Source organism: Electrophorus electricus, chromosome 16, assembly GCF_041902795.1.
Source record: "Electrophorus electricus isolate QZ-2024a chromosome 16, ASM4190279v1, whole genome shotgun sequence".
Classification (NCBI taxonomy): domain Eukaryota; kingdom Metazoa; phylum Chordata; class Actinopteri; order Gymnotiformes; family Gymnotidae; genus Electrophorus; species Electrophorus electricus.
This window is the reverse complement of record NC_137512.1, coordinates 21126522-21147500: the sequence shown is the minus strand read 5'-3', so window position 1 is coordinate 21147500 and position 20979 is coordinate 21126522. Positions and strand designations below refer to the sequence as shown.

At 42.5% G+C, this 20979-nt stretch overlaps 2 protein-coding genes and 1 non-coding gene across 4 annotated transcripts in view; 1 reads left to right on the top strand and 2 right to left on the bottom strand.

Annotated features, from left to right (window-relative positions):
* Positions 1-4350, bottom strand: part of LOC113580366 (uncharacterized) — an 11346-nt gene extending 6996 nt beyond the window's left edge. Inside the window, exons 1-6 of one of the 2 annotated variants that reach the window (XM_081698911.1) lie at positions 3643-4350; positions 2766-2945; positions 2232-2420; positions 1790-1966; positions 1172-1313; positions 1-30 (exon numbers count right to left, since the gene is read on the bottom strand). The exon at positions 1-30 is cut by the window's left edge and continues 452 nt beyond it. In XM_081698911.1, coding sequence (XP_081555037.1) covers positions 1-30; positions 1172-1313; positions 1790-1966; positions 2232-2420; positions 2766-2945; positions 3643-3738 — 814 coding nt within the window. In that variant the 5' untranslated portion in view covers positions 3739-4350. The remainder of the gene's footprint in view (positions 31-1171; positions 1314-1789; positions 1967-2231; positions 2421-2765; positions 2946-3642) is intronic. The other variant, XM_081698912.1, reaches the window with a different exon arrangement.
* A 134-nt stretch (positions 4351-4484) lies between these two features.
* Positions 4485-11897, bottom strand: taf7 (TAF7 RNA polymerase II, TATA box binding protein (TBP)-associated factor). Its single transcript, XM_027014867.3, has 12 exons — positions 11723-11897; positions 10732-10808; positions 9041-9119; positions 8599-8732; positions 8254-8377; positions 8060-8118; positions 7415-7487; positions 6937-7047; positions 6464-6658; positions 5647-5759; positions 4989-5048; positions 4485-4794 (listed from the first exon to the last, which is right to left on the bottom strand). Exons 1-12 carry the CDS (start codon positions 11739-11741, stop codon positions 4750-4752), a joined length of 1089 nt encoding a protein of 362 aa, XP_026870668.1. The 5' UTR covers positions 11742-11897; the 3' UTR covers positions 4485-4749.
* A 1093-nt stretch (positions 11898-12990) lies between these two features.
* On the top strand, positions 12991-13062 carry trnae-uuc (transfer RNA glutamic acid (anticodon UUC)). The gene has a single exon. It is a non-coding gene; the product is annotated as a tRNA-Glu (tRNA).
* The last annotated feature ends 7917 nt before the right edge of the window (positions 13063-20979 follow it).

The window sequence follows — 20979 nt, the reverse complement described above, 5'->3', positions numbered from 1 at the left end:
TCGCTCGTTTGTAGTACGCCTTCACGCAGCCTGCGGGTGGGAAAAGAGGGGAGGGGCAGCCTGGAATCTCAGCCTGAACTACTGCTGTGGCTGTAGAATATTTTGCTTCAGTTTTTCAAAGCAAACTCGCTTAGTCTCTCTTAGCAGTCCCGTGTCTCTCTGCCACCCGCGGCCCTGCGTGCGACCTGGGTAAACAAATCAGTACATTGTGCTGCTATTTTTAAGTTACTTTTGTAGTACGATAGAAACACACCGCTATGCCTAATCCCATATATGTTTCATTTTATCCCATGCAAGTAGGGCAGGCACATGCACGCACGCACACACACACAGACAGACAAAGATATACACACACACTCACAACTAATCTTCCCACCGTGCTTAGTGGGTTGGTGAGGGTGCTGAAGGAGCCTCCACCTCTGACTCCACACAGCTCCTCTTTCGTTTGACTTTGCTTCCTACTAAATCTTTCATTCCGCCAACATTTAAATAGTGCGAATTTCTCCTGTAGCCTGTGGCAACCGGAGCAAGTGAATTTCTCGAGGAGACGGCTGCGCGGCGGATCCACAGGGGAAGCGGCGGAGGGAGCGTGACGAAAGATTTGAACTTGATCGAGAAAACGAGGCACGAATGACACCAGGGATGAGACGGAATGGGGAGAGTGAGAACTGAGAGGAGCAGCGCGGAGAGATGGGCTGATGGTAGACAAGTGTGACACCAGTCCTCCGGGCTGCCACACAGCTGCTCATTAGCAGAGCATGGAAGCACCAACCCCCACATCACGGTCAACAGGGTGTCCACGACGAGTGGGAGATGAGGGCTCGGGTCTCTTCTCACCATATTAAGCCAGGTTTTACGTGGCCCTCATGGCCAACTAAATAAACACTGAACCACGGTTAAATACACACACACACACACACACACACGTGCCATGGAAGAAGCAGCCTGATTTACTCAGGGCCCTGTTTTACAGAAAGAGGCTAGAACTGAAAGAAAACTATTAGGGAACATTTTGCATGTTCTCATGTGCATAATGGGAGCAAAGCCAGGCCAGCTAAATTCATTATTATCCATGTCCTCAATTTCGGTGATTTTGTTCACCAGTAAGATGGCTCGTGGCCTTTGGGGGCTTGCTGCTTTATAGGGTTGAGAGAGCTAGTTGAAGTCTGACCTTTGTGCTTGTCTATCAGTTCAGAGGTGTGCTCTATAACCTCATAGTATTCCCCTAGTTCCAGCTTGCATTGGCAGTAGTTGAGGACCAGAGGGGTAACGAGCTTGCTGAGGTTAACGTAGTCCTCATGTCCTGGCATCTCCTGTACAGAGAAGAGTTAGCACACGGTGAGGAGAGTGATCTGAGCCGATATGACCTCCAACCATAATTCTCCTGCAATCCCCCGATAGTGCCCTCCTAGTACCCACAGAGTAAGTAGGAGAAAAGGCAGCCGTTATAAGGTGTTCATTTCCCCACATGCCTCCATTTGTTATCCTATTGCATGTGGAATAGCCTAAAAATACATTGCAAATTTAATTACCATATTACAAATTTCCCAGATTATCACTAACCCTTGAATTTCCAATCGTATTCACCACTGGGACTGCAATTTAGTCCAAAACTAGCCTTAATCCATGTCCAGAAAGCCCACCTCTTAGATAAATCTGCAATGCATTAAAATATATTTGATTTTCATTCAAGCGCGCCTAGTCTTTTGCTCCTTTTATCCAATAACTGCATGGGCAGAGAGAGTTGTGTTTATAAGACGATTTCTCCCGCTAGCCCCCACGGCCTTACCCGCGACTGCACCGTGCGCAGGAGCAGCACGGCCTCCCTGTACTTCTCAGCGGCTTGGGCGTAGCGGCCCTGACGCACCAGCGCGTTGCCCTGCAGGTGTAGCGAGGGGGCGGCCTGCATCTTCTCGTCTTTCTCCATTAGCCAGGACTCGCGCTCGTAGGAGAGCGGCTCGCCCACCTGAGCGAGGTAGGCGGGGCAGAGCGTGAGAGGCGCGGGACGGGAGCCCGCCACGCACGGCTCATAACGGGAAACCCTCCCCGTACATGTTGCCTGCTTGATGCCATTCTGTTGTGCTCTGCCTTGATTGGTTTACCGGGCACCAAATGTGCTCGTGGTGGTGCCCGTTCTATGGGACAGTGGTATAACTGCTTGCAATGAGGGACATGTACGCGTGCGTTTGTGTGTGTATGTTGCATGTGTTGGGTGTGGGGGTCTGTCATACTGAGATCAGCTCCATGATGAAGATGAGAGGTTGTGGCTCCCTCATCAGCTCATCCAGTTCAGGGAAGCCCGTGGAGTGGCCCGTGAACATGTTTCCCATGCCACACATGTGCTTCTGCCCCTCCAGAGGGTCCTTTCCCTGGGCAGCTAGCCGCATCCCTTTAGACGCGATTGGATAGAGGCCTGTGTGCTGAGCAATCAAAGAAAAAGCTATTTGAGCATCATCGAACTTGCATTTGCTGTGGTTTGATTTTGCTGGTGCAAGCCCATCTAGCTCTCCACAATATAGTCTCATTTTAAATTGTACATGTGTAATTGATTTTTTCTTCCCCAAAACAGAAGAAATTTTGCGGATACTTTAATTGACAGTGTAGGAAGCCAACAGAGGTTGTCTTGTGGCTTAAGAATCAAGAAAAAAAACCAAAACACTCCTCCCTTAAGCAAATGCTAATTAAGATCCTATTTGGACTGCACTAGAACTGGAGTGATCTGTGAGAGGGAGATAAAGGTGGTCTATTTTAAGGATTTTACTTACAATGGCGTCACACCAGAACTCTGCCACCTCACCCAGCCTCATGGAAGTTAACAACACCTCCCACACCTCCATCTTGAACATTTTCCCCACAAAAATTTCCGTAGGGTGTTTGTTTTTGCGGCTGTCGTCAATCACTGTTCTCTCAGAGTTGCTCAGCAGGGTCTGGAAGTGGAAAACCAACTGTGCAGAGAGAAGAGACAGTTGGGCTTAGGAGACAGAAGAGAAACTGAGGTGATGTCTTTCTTTCTAGCCCTGTGCTCGCCACACAAAATGTGTAGCACTTAAATACTTATGTGCCATGGGTGGAGTTTACAAGGCAGAGGACATCCAGCTGTTCTGCCTGTTCCCTTCCTTGTTAAGGCACTTAGTCCTGACCAACCCTGACTGAAATGAGTCACTCTAGTGTGTTGTCCATTTGAACTCCGGGGCTGAAGGCATCCCGACAGGACGAGAACACGTATGGAGGAAGTGGCGCACAGTTGCTGAATAGAGATCTTAATGTTGGCACTGTCGACAAAAATGTTTGTCATCATCTCCAGGCCCGGCGCCATATGGCCGGGACAAGGCAAGTGTGGCTGGAGAGAGAGATCCAGCACAGATCAAAGCCTTATTCCAGTACTGGCACAAAGCAGCATTGTTCAGATTTGTTGGGTTCCCAGCTTCTTGCCTTTTATGAGCCAAATGTTGTTACAAAATAGAAACCAAGTAGCTTTTCATTCTGTAAAACTTACCTACAAAACATTGTAATCAATTTAAGCTTTTACTATAACCATCAACAATAAAGATCTCGCGAAAAGCATTCGTTGCTAGTTCGTATTTGATTAGGGAAGTCTTTCACATTATTTAAAGACCCTGGATCAGTGGTCATGTGTCGTACCTTAGTCCCGCTGGGAAAGTGAGGCAGAGGGCCTTGGCCTCCATGCACTATCTTCTTCTTCACCCCAGGATGCTTGAGGAGATGGCTCTCCTCCATTCTTACACACGTTCTAGCAACTCGACGAGCACTCCGAGTGTCTGGGTGAGGACGTATTGAGGTCGGTTTGCATTTTACGTTCTCTGCGCCCTGTTAATTAGCATGCTGAGGAAGAGAGCCAGCTAGCGTGCGGCAGCTCCAGCGTGGCTTGTCTGCTTTCTGACAGATGGCTGGATTAGAAGGCTGCGGATGGCCACTTTAATCTGTCATGGCTAATCCCCGAACAACCCCCCCCACCCACCAAACCCTACGTAAATCTTTATAATTCTCAGGAAGAAACGGAGGACTGATGTGACCCAAGGGCAGAACTCACAATATGAGGTTAAGATCATTCTGGAACAAAGCAATTCTTGAAGGCAGTGAGACTTGGAAATATAGGGGTACTACAGTTTAAGGGAGATTTAATATTGGCATTGAATGGTGTGGAAATATCTGGTGCTATCTGTAGGGGGCAACTGAAAAGTTAATGGCTGCTGCGAGCATAACTGCGCTAACCCTAATAAAACCACCCAGGCCAACAGAACATAAGGAGATGGAGCAGCTTCAGTGAGCACTATACTGCAATACTTGACTTCCCTGTCACATACCACTGTGAGCATTCTTGTTCCCCTGTCATATTTTATGTTATTATACTATTCAAAGGCTCTAAGCAATATTATAGCCTCTGTATTCCGTTTCTTCAAGGGTGAACGGAGAACTTCAGTGACTGGACACCTGAAAGCACAGCGCACTGTGCAAAGCGAATGTGATGTTTCACTTTTAATCGTTTATTGAAAAGAAAACAGCAGTAACAAAAAAAGGTCAAAAACAAAAGTTCTCACTTCCACCCTTCCAAAACCTTCCTCGGCCAAAAACTCCGCAACATGATCAACGGCGTGAACCTTGGACCTGACTGACATGTGATTACATTAGAATAAATGACTTTAGCTGAAGCACTCTTGCTTCTGGCATGGTTTCATTCATTTAGCAGCAGTGGCCAGACTTGTAAGACATTGCGCTGCCCTCTCGTGGTCATTTCTCGATCAATGAGTCCAGCTGCTCTTGCAGAGAGGCCAGCTGTTGGGAGCAGGAAACGAGAGGTGATTGATAGCTAGCAGCAGGCTAAGTGGAGGATGACAAACGAGACCATTAACGTTATTAGTTTTTGTCCACGTAACAGTTTAAGTAAACAAACACCAGGGATGCTGGAGCAGGGCGGTTAGCCGGACCGTAATGTAGAGGTGTGAAATGTTGGCTGTGCGTGATTGTACCTGCTCCATCTCGCGCTCCTCCTGATGGATGATGTCATTCAGCAGTGCCTGAAAGCGAGTCTGAAATAGAGAGTGAGAGAGAGTGATGAATATGAAGACAGATGGACAGAGACAGACAAGTTTAAAAGAGTTTTTTACAGTGTATGAGAGCAGCCGCGAGAGAGAAAGACACACACTTCAGCTGTCATTTCCTGGCTGTTTGCGTGTACCAGGACTGCTTGTACACAGAACTGGGTTACAGCAGTCCCGAGCCACAGTGATTGGTCCGTTCAGACCAACATGACCTTTCCCCGGCTCTTCTCGCTGCATTGGCGAGCCACAGCCAAAAATGCCACTAAAAACCCGCATGTCCCACCATGTCTTTCAGCTTCCAAACTGTCCCTTAGGAGCGAGTTTTTATGCCTTTTTGTGGTATGCAGAAAAGGTGGCTGGTGATATATCTGCCTTAAAAGACGGCTTTCCTTCAGGATGTGTCTGCGGCTGAAGTTTTATATGTTTTATTCACAACCAATTTTAAAAGGTTACAGTGCACATAAAACCCTCTCTCCAAGGGGCGATTCTGTACGTGTGCAAGAGCGTACGTGCAAGTCTCTGAGTCTAGTCTGTTGTGCGTGCGTGTTCCTGCGCGAGTGGTCCGGAGCCTGTACTGCTGGTTCACCTTTAGGGCCTGGTTCTCCACCTTCATGATCAGGTCTTCCTGGTGCTTCTTGCGGGCGCGCGTCTCCTGCAGCTTGGCCTTGATGGTGTTGATCTGCACCTGGTACTCAGTCACTGCGGATCACGGACAGAGAGGCAGGGCGTGAGCACATGCGCGCAGCTGCTCCGACCCACAGCCTTCACACAGCCGAACTCCAGCAGGCTCGCAACTGGCGGAGCCGCGCACTGGGGAAACACGCCCACCGCTGGCGGGAGAGTTTTTGCATGACAGTATTGCGAACGTGACGGACAGCTTTGACATTTTCACTGACTCTCCTGTCCGTCAAACCTCTCGAGCTCGTTTCTTCCCGCTCCATAAGAACATAGATATGGCATAAATTCAGAAGCACTTAATATTGTTGCAAATGCTAGGAAGCTGTGAAGGGAAACAGCCCGAGGGGATCCTTCAGCATTATTAAAAACCCTGCACTTCATTTCCGAACAGACTTATAGGCTAATCTAAAGCTGACAAGCCCAGTGAAATATGAAACCCAGGCTCTGCTTGTCTCAGAGCTGTACACCAGTGATGCTTTGGCAGAGCTGTCAGACACACATCAGGTGTCCAGCTGGACAGACACTGTCCTTGGGGGAGGGGCCAGAGCTGTCAATCATGGCTGGGCCACGCACACTAGGGGCACCTGACCCACATGTAGCTGCCTGCTTGTCAGCCAAATCACTACTCTGGGGCTCCATCAGCCCTCTGGCTGTCTATTGTAATGAAATACTGATATTTAATTGATCTCTGGCTCCCACTGCCCGAAGACAGGCAGGTGGCTTACCAATTTGGCTGTTCCGGTCGCTCTCGTCCCTCCCGCCATCAGACTCGTTGAGCTTGTCGTTGAGCTGGCCGACTATGTCGTCCTCCGTGTCCATGATGTTGAGGTCTTCGTCCTCGTGCCGGTCAGCCTCGTCCTCCTCATCCTCACTGCTGCTGCTGATGTCGTTGAAGATCTCCCGCAGCTCATCGCGCTGTGCTGGATGGGGGAACAACGACGGGCAAAAGCAACATTCAGAACACCGAACACCTCAAACTTTCCCACGCCAAGGAATTGTCCCCGGAGCCTGAGGCCACACCCACACAGCAGTCAACTTCCAGTGAACGTTGTAATAAAACTGTGTTTTTACATATTGAGTCAATAAATTCGATCATTCATTCACTCAATCAACTAGCATATAGCCGATATACGTTACATTCACACAATACACACACACACAGTCACAGCTTCGTTAGAGAACGAGTGTGTGTGTGTACCTGAGGAGCCATGGCCCTTGTGTCCAGAGGCTCCAGGTGAGGAGTCCAGATTGGACAGAGATAAATTATTATCAGTTTCCTTTGTCTCATCTTCAGCAATAACTTCCCACCCTGACAGCTGGGTTAAGGTTAATTAACCCAATATTGCGTTCTTCAACAATATACAGTGAATTCTAGTTCATCAGTGGCATATAATAATGCTATGCTACTGAGTGTATATATGCTAGACCCAGTGTTTACTATATAACTCACTAAATTTACACTGAACCCAGTTTCAAAATGTATCTGATGCTGGTACTGTGATGCTACAGTTAAAGTATGCAGAGAAACTCTGACACCTGGTGGCAAGGCTGTGCATCGCATCTTCAACTGAACGCTCTGCCATGCAACCACTGTGGTAAACAAATCAAAAGGCAGATCTGGTTCGCTGAGACCGTGCGGATGAGAGAGAAAGCGCAGCGGAGGTATGCAAGGATACGGACACTGACAGCCTCGGAGTCGGTACTCAGGAGCCTCTTCACCTCCTTCTCCACATCAGGGGACTCAATGTACTGCAGGTGACAAAACACATTAACAATTCCGTCTTGGGTACACGTTCACTGAACACCACACCCACCCACAAAACAGACACACACACACACACACACACACACACACACACACACACACACACACACACACACACACACACACACACACACACACACACACACACACACACACACACAGCAGCTGGCTGCAAGCCACTGTACACATTAGCGATGAAGAGAGGGGGCTGAAGCAATAGCCAACTTCACCTTAAACATGATTTATACAGGCGTAGGAATGGGGGTCTACCACTAACCCACTCACTGTCAAGACAATCAAAAGCATCTTGTAAAACTGGTGTGGTGCACAGTTCAGGTACAAAGAAGGATGAAGGGTTTATTTGCATGTGTACTGCAGCTTTACCCTTGGCCCAGTCATGCCATTTTTTCTTTATTCTTTTCTGCTAAAGGAATGTATATTTGTTTTATTAATTTTTTTTTAACAAGGCTGCTAAAGAATCACCAAAAGGAAAAGTGAGGCAACGAAACTACAACACGGGAGTGGGAGAAACTGTGAGGAAGAGCAAGGTGGATACCTTTTTCTTCGCCGTCTTTCGGAACCTCCTCTTCCTCGTGTTCTTTAGAGGGCAAGTAACTGGAGAAGGAAGCAAGACTGGACAGTAAACGACTTTAATCCATCACTGACAGGTGAATGTGCAGACGGGGGAGGTTTCAGCATTGTCTGGAGCAGCATGGCTGCCTTTATCCGCGCAGGAAGAGGGAGACTCACTGCCATGGTTCCAGATAAACTTCTTGTCTTTGTCTTTATCCTTCTTCTTGTTTTTGGAGTCTGCAGTGCCGGTGGGCTCCTCTAGAGGGGGGTATAGGTCTCCATCGAGAGAACAGACCAGCATCTAAGAGATGCAAAAGTGTGCTCAGACTAATTAAGTCTGGTGGTCATATTCCGCCACAAATTACCAATCTTTTACATTTTTTGCTAGCTCCTCTACATTTAAATCATAAATCATACCATACTGCAAAGCATGAAAGCTAGGATTAATGTTTTTAGCTTTTTATGTGGAAAGACATTGCCTGTAACATGACACAAGGTGTTGATTTATGGTGCTCTGGCTACCTGGCAGATATCGGCAGTCTTGTAAAAGGTCTTCTTGTCAACTGTTTTTAATGATTCAAGGATGCAGGGCAAATCCACCAGTTTACAAGCTAAAGGAACACGGTCCACTCTTACAATCCCATGACGGCCATCAGCTAGGAATCGGGAATAGGAATTAGAAAAATGCTAATAAAGGCATAACATTCTTACATCTTATAAAACATACTGCAATGACAAAGGACCTTGTAAAAAATGGCATCATGCTCAACAAGTTAAATAATGAAAAAAATGTAAAACCTGTATACAATGACTACTCTAACTGATGATAAAATGTTTTTTTTAAATGTGCTAAGAATCACTGATATTTACACAAAACCTTTGCCTACAGGAGTTCTCAAGAGTTCTCAATCCCACTATCCCATATCAATCTTTCTCCAACTCATTTTGGATTGTGTGCACATACCATGCAGTTCTATAGTCAGTCTGTCTTTAAGATTCATGCTCCCAGACTGGGCAATCCGTCTCACCGTGGAGGCGTACTCCTACAGAGGGAGACATAAACCCACGGTTAGCAGGACATCCTGTGTTGTTTAAAAGCAGACATTCAGTGCATTATCCTGAATGGGTCAATGAAACACTAATTACAACGTGGCTATTCAAGCGTGGCGGTGTCACAGATTTCATAATAGTTGTTTTATTTGTCAAGAAGGTGACCTCAGGCTGTCTGTGAACAAATGTCTGCAGACAGTGTGACCCTCAATGGATACAGCATTCACGTATCACTGTAATATTACAGTGCTCAGTAATATTACACAGAGCAAAGTAAAAACATGTTGCACAGTCATATCTGATTACAAAGCATTCTGATTCAGGAACTAGAATCTGCTAACAGTTATCTCAGTTTACTAATTCACAGCAAAGAGAACAGGATCCTTTAGGTTTTCGTTAAAGTTGGCAATAAGACTCGCCTGTGGCCTACTTCTGAACAGCGCAAAGGAAATGCCAGCAGCTCATCTGCAATGTTCACATCATTGTGTAGACCCCATTACCCCAATGACAGCATGGCCTCAGACCAAATCCCTTTGCTTACCCAACATCTGATCTAATGTTACTTCTGCTTTGCCACACTGGAACATTTCCGAGGTTGGAGTTCAGCCACAAGGATTTTGACTTCATTATTTAAATCAAAGAATATGTTCTTATTTCTGTAATACTGTGGGCAAAGAGTAGATCTATTGTGAGTCACTTGGCTATCACTGTGCCCATTTAGAGCAAACATCACTCTTAGAAGTTTAGATTTGTAATGTTGCAAATATTAAAGAAAGCAAAAAAGTTTTCTTGGTCAGGGGTAGCTCAGTGGTTAAGGTACTTGACTGGTAATCAGCAGTTTGCCAGTTCAAGCTCCAGCACTGCCAAGTTGCAACTGTTGGGACCCTGAGAAGACTCTTAGCCTCAAATGCTCCAATTGTTTTCAGTTATAATTTTAAATCACTTTGCATAAAAACATCAGCTAAATGTAAGTTTCCATGACTAACAATGGCAGCATTTAAAAGACATCTAAATGTTGACGAGTCATTTTGGTTACCCAACAAGATGAATTACAAACTCTCACATAAAAGAAAAAAATAATCAAATGAATGAATGCACTTGCTATAACTTTTTTATTTAATCAGCACTAACATAGAATGACTACAACTACTGTTGTGTTAAAATAGCCAAATAGCCCAGTGTCTTCTCTGCATTCCTGTGGCCTTTAAAATACATTCAGTGTGCTTTAAATCTATCCCTGCAGCCAGGATACACAGACCCACTCTGACATATCTGGACAACCAAACCAACTACACTTGTGTGATATTTTAATAACAATTCAGCCTGGTACCATTAAATGTCTTTCTGCACTGGCCTGCTTCAGAGCAAAATATTTTTGGTTAAGAAGCAGAAGAATGACCTAAACAGGCAATGTTAAAGTTGTTAATTACACAAGCTGATCCAAGACATCCATTATTAATGTAATGTTAATTAACAAGGGTGTTTGAATTTCAGTGGAAGTAAACAAGCAGGAATTGTATATGATTATACACCACACTTGCTATCTGCAAGACATCCAATAAAATCTGCGGCATTCATTTATGCTATTCAATTTTAAAATATTACCTGAGGAAGCCGCAGAACGAACTGACTCTCCAGCTCATGAGGAGCGTCTTCCTTGTTTTTGGAACCAACTTTTCCGACTGGAAGAGAGAAACTCTTAAAACAACCCAAACATATACACTCCTAAAACCAGCTCCTTTAGCACCTAACTAGTACAAAAGGCTATCAGCTTGGAAATACAGGAAGGGCAAGAAAAATGAAAAGAGTTACTCAATAAGGAGCAGAGCCACACTTTGCATTAAAAACCGTTTCTGTCTTCCTTAGAATGTCATGCAAGTCTTAACTGTGTTGTGTGATCCTGGATTGCTCTTCGAGACGAAAAGTCTTTGTGTTTTTTTGGGTGAATGTGTTGGACATCTTTATATTCTTTTCCATCAAAGTTCAATAATGTTTACATGTGCCGCCCGGGGAAGCCCATTTGGTGAAGCGTGTTTGACTTCATACCGATGTTTAAGAAACTATTCTAGTATTTGTTTATCACTGTGAATGTAACTATTATCATCTCGGAATATAAAAACCATGTTTTATAACATGTAATAGAAGTGATGGCCTGATAGCATCCTTTGGCTTTCCCCAAACATAAATGTGCCGATATGGTGAAAGGCGAATTTTATATTAGCTTGCTAGATTATATCAGACCGTATCACCACCCGCTGACATTTTAACCTACGAATGTAGGTTTTGAAATGTCAAATCTAACCTAGACAGCTAGAGTTATCTATGCTAGCTAGCTAGCTAGCTAACGTAACATGAGACAGGGAAAGAGCACAGATACACTTTTATCATGTAACGTTAGCTAATCTTTGATGAGTTGCTGTTGAGTTTGGGGGGGTTGGTACTGTTAGGTTTCAGCACCGAGCTCTTGTAAGCTTCTAACTAAGTAGCTAGGTTAGCTTAGCTAAGTTATATTTATAACAACCTTCAAATACGAGCCCCGCGAATGTCTAAACACTGCTTTAAAAGCAACGCGACTGCGGCTAACTAAGTTACCCACCTTTAGTTTTTGATGTCATCTTGATCCTTCTTGTTCACTTGGTCTTGTTTGACTTCCCTCGGTTGAAGACTCTTTATTTGTGTAAATTGTTTTTAAGGTAAGCTGGCTAGGCTTAGACGCCACTTCTGTTCTTCCACCCAGCCAAAGACCCAACCCAAGTATGTGTTATTATACCGCCATCTGCTGCTTTGGCTGTTAGAAACCAAACAAAGCAAGAGGTAGAAAAGATGTGGCGAAGGCAACGGAAAGGGGGCGTGACCACCAAACTGAGGGAGAAACCAAGTTGAACTTTAGATGCAGTTTGCTTGCAGATGACAAAGGACCTCTGTCTGAAATATGGACAATATATACATACTTAATGTACATTATGAAATGGCATTTTTGTTTTCCAAATGTGTGATAGCTAGTAAAACCTCAGAACTCTCCACAAGGTTTGTTTTGTGAAGAGGCTGAAAATATTCAACATGATATGACTTCACTGAACAGAAACCCCATTAATACCTACATCTTTTGAGTCATCAGCAGGGACAGGGGAAAGTACAAAATGCAGTAATCAAAAGAAGCTTGGAAAAATGTACTATGTACAATTTTTTCTTTTTTACTGCCACAAATATGTTTAAACACAATTTTATTCAGTGGCCCGGGACATTTGCACAGTAGGATACTGGATAAAATGCCCTACAGAACAAATTGTAACTTCACTTTGGTGTTTAGCATTTTTGCTAAGCTATATAAGAATATGATGCTACAGCTTTGCTCGGAAAAATAGAAAAATACTTAAAACAGAAGTATTTTAGGTCTGAAATGTGTCTAATTGATTTGTATCCCCGCACTGCATAATGTGTGCATCACCCTTTGAATTGTCAGCTCGTCTCGCACCACCTAGCACGGCAATAAAATAGCATGAAAGCCTATCTGTTGTTAGCTAGACAAGTCGCTACTCCTAATTTTAACTAATTAGATAGTCACATAGATTTGTTCAATGGCGAAACACTTTATTAAAAGTAACAACATAACGGAAACACTTTATTAAAAGTAACAACATAACGTACATATATTATACTTTAAAGTAATTATTAGGTTGGCTAGCTAGCGTAGCTCGCTTTTCTAACATCCTATGCTAGCTAGCCAACTAACCTAGCTAATTTAGTTCGCTGGCTAGCATTTAACCATATTTAAGAGAATATCTGTACTTCATGAAAACAAATAAACTACAAATAATCATATCAGTATGAATGTAAGAATAATTTTTGGAGGTCTACACATCTTCCCATATGGTCTAGCGGTTAGGATTCCTGGTTTTCACCCAGGCGGCCCGGGTTCGACTCCCGGTATGGGAATAAAGTTTTTAATGCATACATACAACAATTTAGGACGTCTGTATGTTTCGTGGTGACTGTATTTCAAGTGTAATACCAAACGGAAGTGGCAATTAAACAAGACATCGTAAAATATTGGTGGGAAAAAGCGTATTTTTTTTTGTGTTTTAGATCATACACTCCAGGCATGTACGTTGTGATTACCCAGACATTTTGAGCCAAACCTTTAAACTAGTGACCCTAAACGTTATTTTATCTTACTATCGAATTAACTGTTGTCGAATCATTAAATTTCTCAGCACGGAGGAAAAGTTGTAAATCTGCAATAGCGTATAATAAGTAGTCGTACAGTAATGACGTTTTGGAATAAGTCTCGTATTATTTTGTTCCGTACATGCAGCTAAAATCACTTTTTTTTCTGCACTCTAGCTGTCCCGTTACACGACACGCACCAAACCGTGCTCCCTGCGCCAGCGCTGGCCAATCAGTTTGCAGGGAAAACGTGACTGCTAGGAATTCCCCACACGTCGGCTTTCGGCGAAAACAGTGTAACCTTATGTCAGGCACGGGGTAGTCGCGTAGCCAGCAAACTCACCAGCGCGAAAGAGAAGCGCAGGCGAAGGCTCTTCCTAAACTGGACAAAGGATACGGGATAGTAGAGAATGACAGCATTCCCTGGAGTAGTTTGATCAGAAGTGGGCACCGTGCATCCATCACACCAGCAGGCGAGACGTGAACCGCTGAAACGTTTGTTTTTACACGACCGTGTTATCAGGATACACGGTAAGTGTTTTTCTTAGTATAGCAACGCGGAATCAACAAAACACAACGTCGCATTTTTTCCCATCATTAAAATTACCACAATCATTTCTTAAGACATTCATTACTTTTTTTTCAGCGCACGATACTAAACTAGATCATTTGATAAATGAACGAAAGATCCTTAAAATACCATATAACCTTTAAAAGGGATGCACTTCCAAAGTAGCCTTATAATCATAAATACAAACAGCAGTTGTTTATATAGCATATTATAGCATATATTGTTTATATACTTTTCTAGACTGCAGTTTTATTTAAGATGCCCTTTTTACGGTCTTAATTCACTGAGCCGGTTGGAGGTGAAACGGTCCACGAGTTAGTGCGTGATCACATGAAATAAAACAAGTAAAAGACTTAACACTGTTGTCCTCACTTGACAGCATCTAACAAGAATAGCCCTAACTGCACTTGGCTCTGCCAGCACGATGAAGGCCGTATGATCCAAGTGAATGGTTCAGTGGGAGCCTTGTTTCAGGCGCGCAGAGCCCTCCAGAACCCCTGGGCACGAAAATATCGCACTGGGTTTTCACATTGTTGGCGATCAGTATAAATACGCTGACAATTGTTTATACGTTAATAGTGTTCATTTGCAATTTGTTGTTAAAACACGATTTTCCACTGTGTCATACGGACATACTGGTTTTAAAAACTAGTAGTGCTGTGTACTAAAGGACTGGTCTATTTGGAAATATTATAAGTTAATAAAAAATGTCATCATATAAACTCATTTTTGGTGATGAAGGCCTCTGTTGAGAGTTTTCTTAAGTGCACTGATGCTTAGCCCATCTGCTAACTGTCTAAATGTTTGCCAGATGTTTACATTTTTAACTGGGATGCTGGCCTTTTGGGACATGTTGGAAGCTAAAGTATCTTTTTGGGGGGTGAGTGGAAATAAGAATGAGTTGTGTTATCATGTTACAGGAGTTTTCGGTATTAGTCTTCTCTGAACGGCCTGTATGCAGAAAAGATGACATCAACTGGCTTTGATGGCCCCCACCCATTACTGCAATCCCCCAACATCCCAGAGGTCCTAAGATAGCTGGAAATTTCAGTCTTCTGAAACCAATTATCCTCAATAAGAGACTCTAAATATACCCTCAGCAGTCTAGTTGCTCTCTGGGTCTTGGGGAAATGCATGCCTTTAGTTCACCCCCCCCCCCCCCTGAATTTTTCTTTGGTATTCCTTTGTGCTTCAACAGTCATGTGCAGTAACACTGTTTCACCTTACATCTGCACTGACAGAGGGACTGGCCTTACTTAATCAGGCTCATGTTTATGGTGTCGCCAGATTAGAATGGGATGTTTTTGCGCCACCTCTGTCAATAGGGAAACTGGAATTCCCTTATACTCGGCTTGGTCCATATGACACTGATGTCACCCTCAGCAGAGATCAGATCGAGGAGCTGACGAGTGTTAGTGGACAATAGAAGGAGGCCTGAGTCATTGCACTCTACTTGAGTGCTTGTTTTCAGGGCTGTAGCCTGATGGTTTGGAAATCGTATAAGATATGAGCTAATGGTCTGGCTATTGATTTGTCTACTCATTTGAAGACATTCGTCTTTATAAAGCCTCCATCCAGGAACAGCATGGCCATGGCACCCCTGTCTCAGAGTAGCATAGCAACATGAGATGACTCCTCATAGACCAGTACAGCTTCGGTTAGATGTCTGTAGTTAGAAGGAGGTTCTTTTGAGGGGACATGGTCTCCATTATGTCTGAGGTTGTGCGATCGTTGGTTTTGCATGTACAAAAATTAGCCAGTAAATAATACAAAAGTTAATGCTAAATGCTGCAAAGATGTCTCAAATCTTTTACTGTGATTAATGAATTTACACTATAGCTTCCACAAGGTGGCATTGTTCAAATATAAGCTTATGGTTTGTCATATGAGCGAAGCATGAAAGAGGATTTGACATTATGTCAATTTCAGTGTTGCATCATTTTAAAGGAGAAGAGAATTACGGAGAATTACTGAGAATGATTAAGATCAGCTCTCAAGAGTTTTTCACTCTGCAGTTTGTCTTTAAGACTTTTTTTGTTATCAGTCAAAATAAAATTGTTCACTTTATTATTCAATGGTACTTTTCACTTGTTCCAGTTGTAACAAGCAAAAGCAAACAGATTTCTTGTAATTCTTTCACAAAAGTGTAGAAACTTTTGTCCAGTTCTTCTTGTTGTCAACACCTGGAAGTTTGTCACCAGACTTTTCAGATAGGCTGTGGGTCTGTGCAGCCTGTACAAACTCAGAGCTTAGGGAAATTCCACTTGTAACTTCATGTGTTTTGCAGTTCACCTGCTGTTGTGACAGGAATTCATCATAGGCGTGGCCTGTTACAAGAAAATCCGTATCCAGACATTCACACAAGTGCCTACTTTGACATTGATACCACCAGTGCTAAAGTTTGTGTACTGGTTATTCTCTACGTGTAATTTGCTGCTCTAAGCTTCTGCCTCCTGTTTGATTCTTGCAACATTTTAAAAATGTTCTCAAAATTGTTTGGTTTCATAAAACCTAACCAAAAAGCTAACCAAAATACAGCAGAGGCAGGGCTATTCTCTAGTTTACGGTTAAGATGATCTGAGCACTGTGTTGTTTTTGGGAGAACCAGGGCCAAGATAGCTCAGACATATCACTGTGGAGATGAGCAGCCCTGAACCCTCCTTGGGTACATGATGGTGTCATCTGAGGCATTGTAGCTATTCAAGGCTCCAGTGCTCATCCTTGACTCGCTTTGTTGTGACTGACGAGAAACATGAAGGGCTCAACTGCTGTTTTTGTAGCAGCCGCACGTTGTAATTAATGGCTACAGTGGCAGAGAAGTGCTCTCGAATCTGCGTTAACCATAGAGCAGCTCCATTGATCTGAGAGGACATGCTAGTAGGCCTGGTTCATGCAGACTAAAATGATCTTTGCAATAATCTGACAGTGTCACTACCATGGGATTACGGTTTTACCAGAATCTGGGTTGTTCATCTGCAAAGACAAAAGGATTTCCACACTTGTTTTATAATTGATGTGGTAAAACTGTAAAAACAAAGGTTTTAGTCTCTGGTTGTTTCAGCACTTACTATGCTGTCTCTGGGAAAATGGAATGTACAATTTTATGATCACAGTACTTCATAGGCCATGGAAAGCTGTTGTTTAACCTGTGGTTAAGGCCCTTGACAATTATGTTCTGAATTCATCTTGTACTAATGATAACAGGACCACTACATTGCAGGGTATGTTGACTAAGGTCAAAAAAGATAGCAACAGTTTGTTTGCATATGTTCCTAATAACAGCTGCTCATATTTAAGCAAGCAACATTAATATATATAAATTAGTCCATGTTTAATTGGCTGTACCACAAAGCTATTTTAATCAAGGACAACATTTATTTAGAAAAAGCCTATGATCATAATAAAAGGAGCAGATACTTTGGAGCATATGTAGTGTTTAAGATGATGTCTTAAGTGAGCTCCTGAGATGAATCTATTAAGTTTATTTAAAATTGAGACTACAGGCTAATTTGTGTACTGTGACAGTTTGTAGGGGAGGAGAATGCCAGCACTGTAAGCCAGCCTTTCAGTGAACGTGTAAATCAGGGTTTTCAATTCAGATTTTCTCTCTCTAGACAGCATAGGAAATTAAATTATGCTATAAAACCCTAATGCAATTATTTTCCTCTGTTTATTTAGTTTGGTTGTTAGTTGTTCAGCAGTTCAGAATAAAGGCTCAGACCACCTTCAGGCTTTTTAAATCATTTAAAAGTATAATGCGCTCTGGTGCTTGTAGTTTCATGGTGCCGACCAACCGAAGGCTAAATCATGCCGTGAAATAGGTATGTCCTCTCGACATCCTTTCTGTTTTATATCTTAGCAGAGGTCTCTGATGACAATGGCCTCGACTCAGATATACAACAAGTTTTTGATTGATTCAGAATCTGATTATGTGGTTAAACAGTGTCAAGTACCTTTGAGTTTAATAGTCTGTATTAAACTTTGTGCAGGGTACTGGTAGCTGAAGTAGTATAGAAAAAGTTGTGATGTGAGCGGGGTTGGAATGTTGGCCTTACGTTTTGTTTAATGTTTAATGGCTTGACGTTTTGTGAAGAGTGGGGTAAGGTGTCATTTGGGCAGTAACCTAATTTGCCTGTACAAAATCAGCCGCATCTTCACCTGACTTTTATGAGGATAATGAACCTTTGCAGCTCATTAGAACAGTAATAGTCCCTAACCCGTAGAACCAAATGTCTGCCAGAAAAGGCAATCTCTTTAATTTAATCATCTCAGGGTTTTCCAGACTGTAGTTATAACAAAAGATTCAGTGAAATAATTTACAGAAAACAAAAGAGATGCCCTTTTTTATTGTAGTAACATTTCAAAATTGTATTTATTTAAAGTTACCAGTTAAATATTGTTAATCCAAACCTCTCCATAGGTTATTTGAGAATGTGGTGAAATATGTCCCCAAATCTTTTGTAGTGTGGTCCTTTCAGATCTTCCTATTTCTGCTTAAATGCACCTGGAACGGGCACGAACGTAACATGATAACATACACGTTTGAACAGAACACTAGATCCCCTCTACAGAGGCAATAGTTCATAATTCAGCAGGGTCATTTCCACTGGGTTCTCTCTCTCTGTATGAAAACCATGAAAACATTTTTCAGTATATATTCTACTTTTAATTTGAAGTATTGAGAATGTTCACTTAGGGAGTGTCTTTGTTTACCTGTCCAGAACCACAGTCCGTTTATCACATTGCGGGCAAAGCAGGCAGTGACTCAGCACCTCTAAGCAGTTTCCATGAAATTCCCACCCACTCGCTCCTTTAAGTAGTTGGGCTACATATACCATACCAATTACCTCATCATTTTTGTCATGCTTAGTCAAAGCCTGTCTGTTTTATAGGTTTGTTAAAATTAGTTGTTTTCAAGGGCTCCAGTACACCCACATTTCTTTGCAGCTTGCTGCCTAGCATTCTGTAAATACTTTGCTTTTTTTGTAAAATCAAGCAGGGGGCATATTAGACCTTTTTAGGTCAAGCAGCTATAAGACTCACAGTATCCCAAAGGAAATCTTTGAGAAACGTCAGTGCCGCACACTGGCTCCTTCAATGACAAACTACGTAATTTGTATAAGTCACCATGCCCGTGTGTGTCTGTCATCCTCTTTTAAGATGACCTTCTTGGCCGTCTCAGGGGGTTTAATTAAAACGCTGTGTAGCCCTGTCTCTCTGTCCCTCCAGTGCTGCTATAAGCCCTCTTTTTTTTAACCCACTTTCTCTCAGCGACAAAAGGAAGAATGCCACCCGACTGCTGTGTTGAGCACCTGAGCGATAATGCTAAACCTGAAATACTATTTGACTTTCATGCCGCAGATGGAGGGTTGTGTTTCTGTGCCAGTATATCAGCCCCCTTCAAAGAAGCATCAGCATGCGTATATTAAAATAATATTCACACGTCAGGCTGCAGTTCCAATTGTAATTTTTCTTTTTTTGTAATATGTATGTTTTTGGGTAACCTATTTGCAGTAGATTTGCTAAAGAGAGAAGAAGACCATCACTGTGGATGTGAACCACACCACTGAGTTGGACCAACGTGTGGTGTCTGCGCTTTAAACGCGATATATGGCAGAAAACAGGACCTTTGTGTGGAGTCGCTCTGTTTAGCTTGGACGGTAGCTCAGTTCTACTGAGTCGCCTTTATTTTTAGGTTGTAAAGGAAAGGTGTGTCTTTGCACTTAGCCAGCATGAGCACATGATCAGTGCCTGCTTGCATGAGGGCAGTCCAACTCTCTTCATGTTTTCTTAGAGAGTTTGCAGTTTAAAATATCATATTACATGGTTCAGTCAATATATCCAGTTTCTGCAGTTAGTGGAAATTCTTATACATTTAGAATTTACAGTGCCTTTATATTGGGAAAAAAAAGGAAAACCCCACTATCATTTACTCTTTACATTACTTATGTTCCTGGGAGCTGTTATGAATATTCCTATGCATAATATTCAGAGTATAGTGTAATCTTTGGCACAGGTGTTTGAATGGAACACACTACACTCTTGTCTCTTTTTTTGCCTGACTGCTGCATAAACCATTGTCATTCCAGCAAAGATAAATATTCAGTTGAATATGCCCTTTTAGAAGTCTGGCCTGGATTAAAATGGACAACTTGTGAAATGTTTGCCAAGTTAGTGAAAATGCCATGAGATTTTATATGAGATAACGTTTTTTTGAGTTGTTAGATTAGTTTTTAACAAAATATTGTAAATATATTTTTTTAAGATTAGAATACTAGATAAATCTGTTGTTATTCAAAAAGTGTAATCTAATCTGATTAGTTCAGGACTAATCTACATTCCTTTAAACAGATTTGTTTGAAAGTTTTTGAAAAGTGTACTTCATAAATTAACAGATAATATACATCATGGGTGGTGCCTCTCTAAATCTATTTTTAGGATTTCAGATTGAAAAAAAGTTCTGTGAATTTTGAAATTTCATTAATCAAACTTCATGAAATCCATTATTACTGTAATAAAAGAAGTGGTAAGATATTAGACATTGGGTATGTTTTCTAACTTTTATCTATAGATGTGTTTTCAAAATTTTCTATATTTATTTCCTTTTATTTGGTCAATTGGAATTCATTGTGGTAAACTGTTTATATCTAGACTAATAGATAGTCTGCCTAGACGCATTAGTTATTTTCCTGCTAATTCAAGAGCTGTTTTGTCTTACTGAAGCAGGTGCTTACTGACCATCTTAGACTTCACAAACTGGTGACAAAATGACCAAATACTGATCATTCTCCCAATCCTCAGCCATTATATTTTATCCTTCTCTGAGGCAGGTCTTCACTTGCAAACCCGTTTTGGACTGTAAGAAGCATTCTCTGTGCAATACATAATGTGCTTAATCTGACTGACTCATCTTCTTCAGTGGTATTTGAAGAATACAGCCATCAGATTGCAGGTTGCCTAAGATATTCCATGGCTCTTGCTCCACAACTGCTTTCAGATGTGTTTAAGTAGCCTCTACTAAAGGCAGGTAATCACCAGTAAGTCTAAAGTGGAAGGCTACCATAGTCTGCAGGGACTCAGCTAAATTACTGTTCATTTTCTGTATAGTATACGTT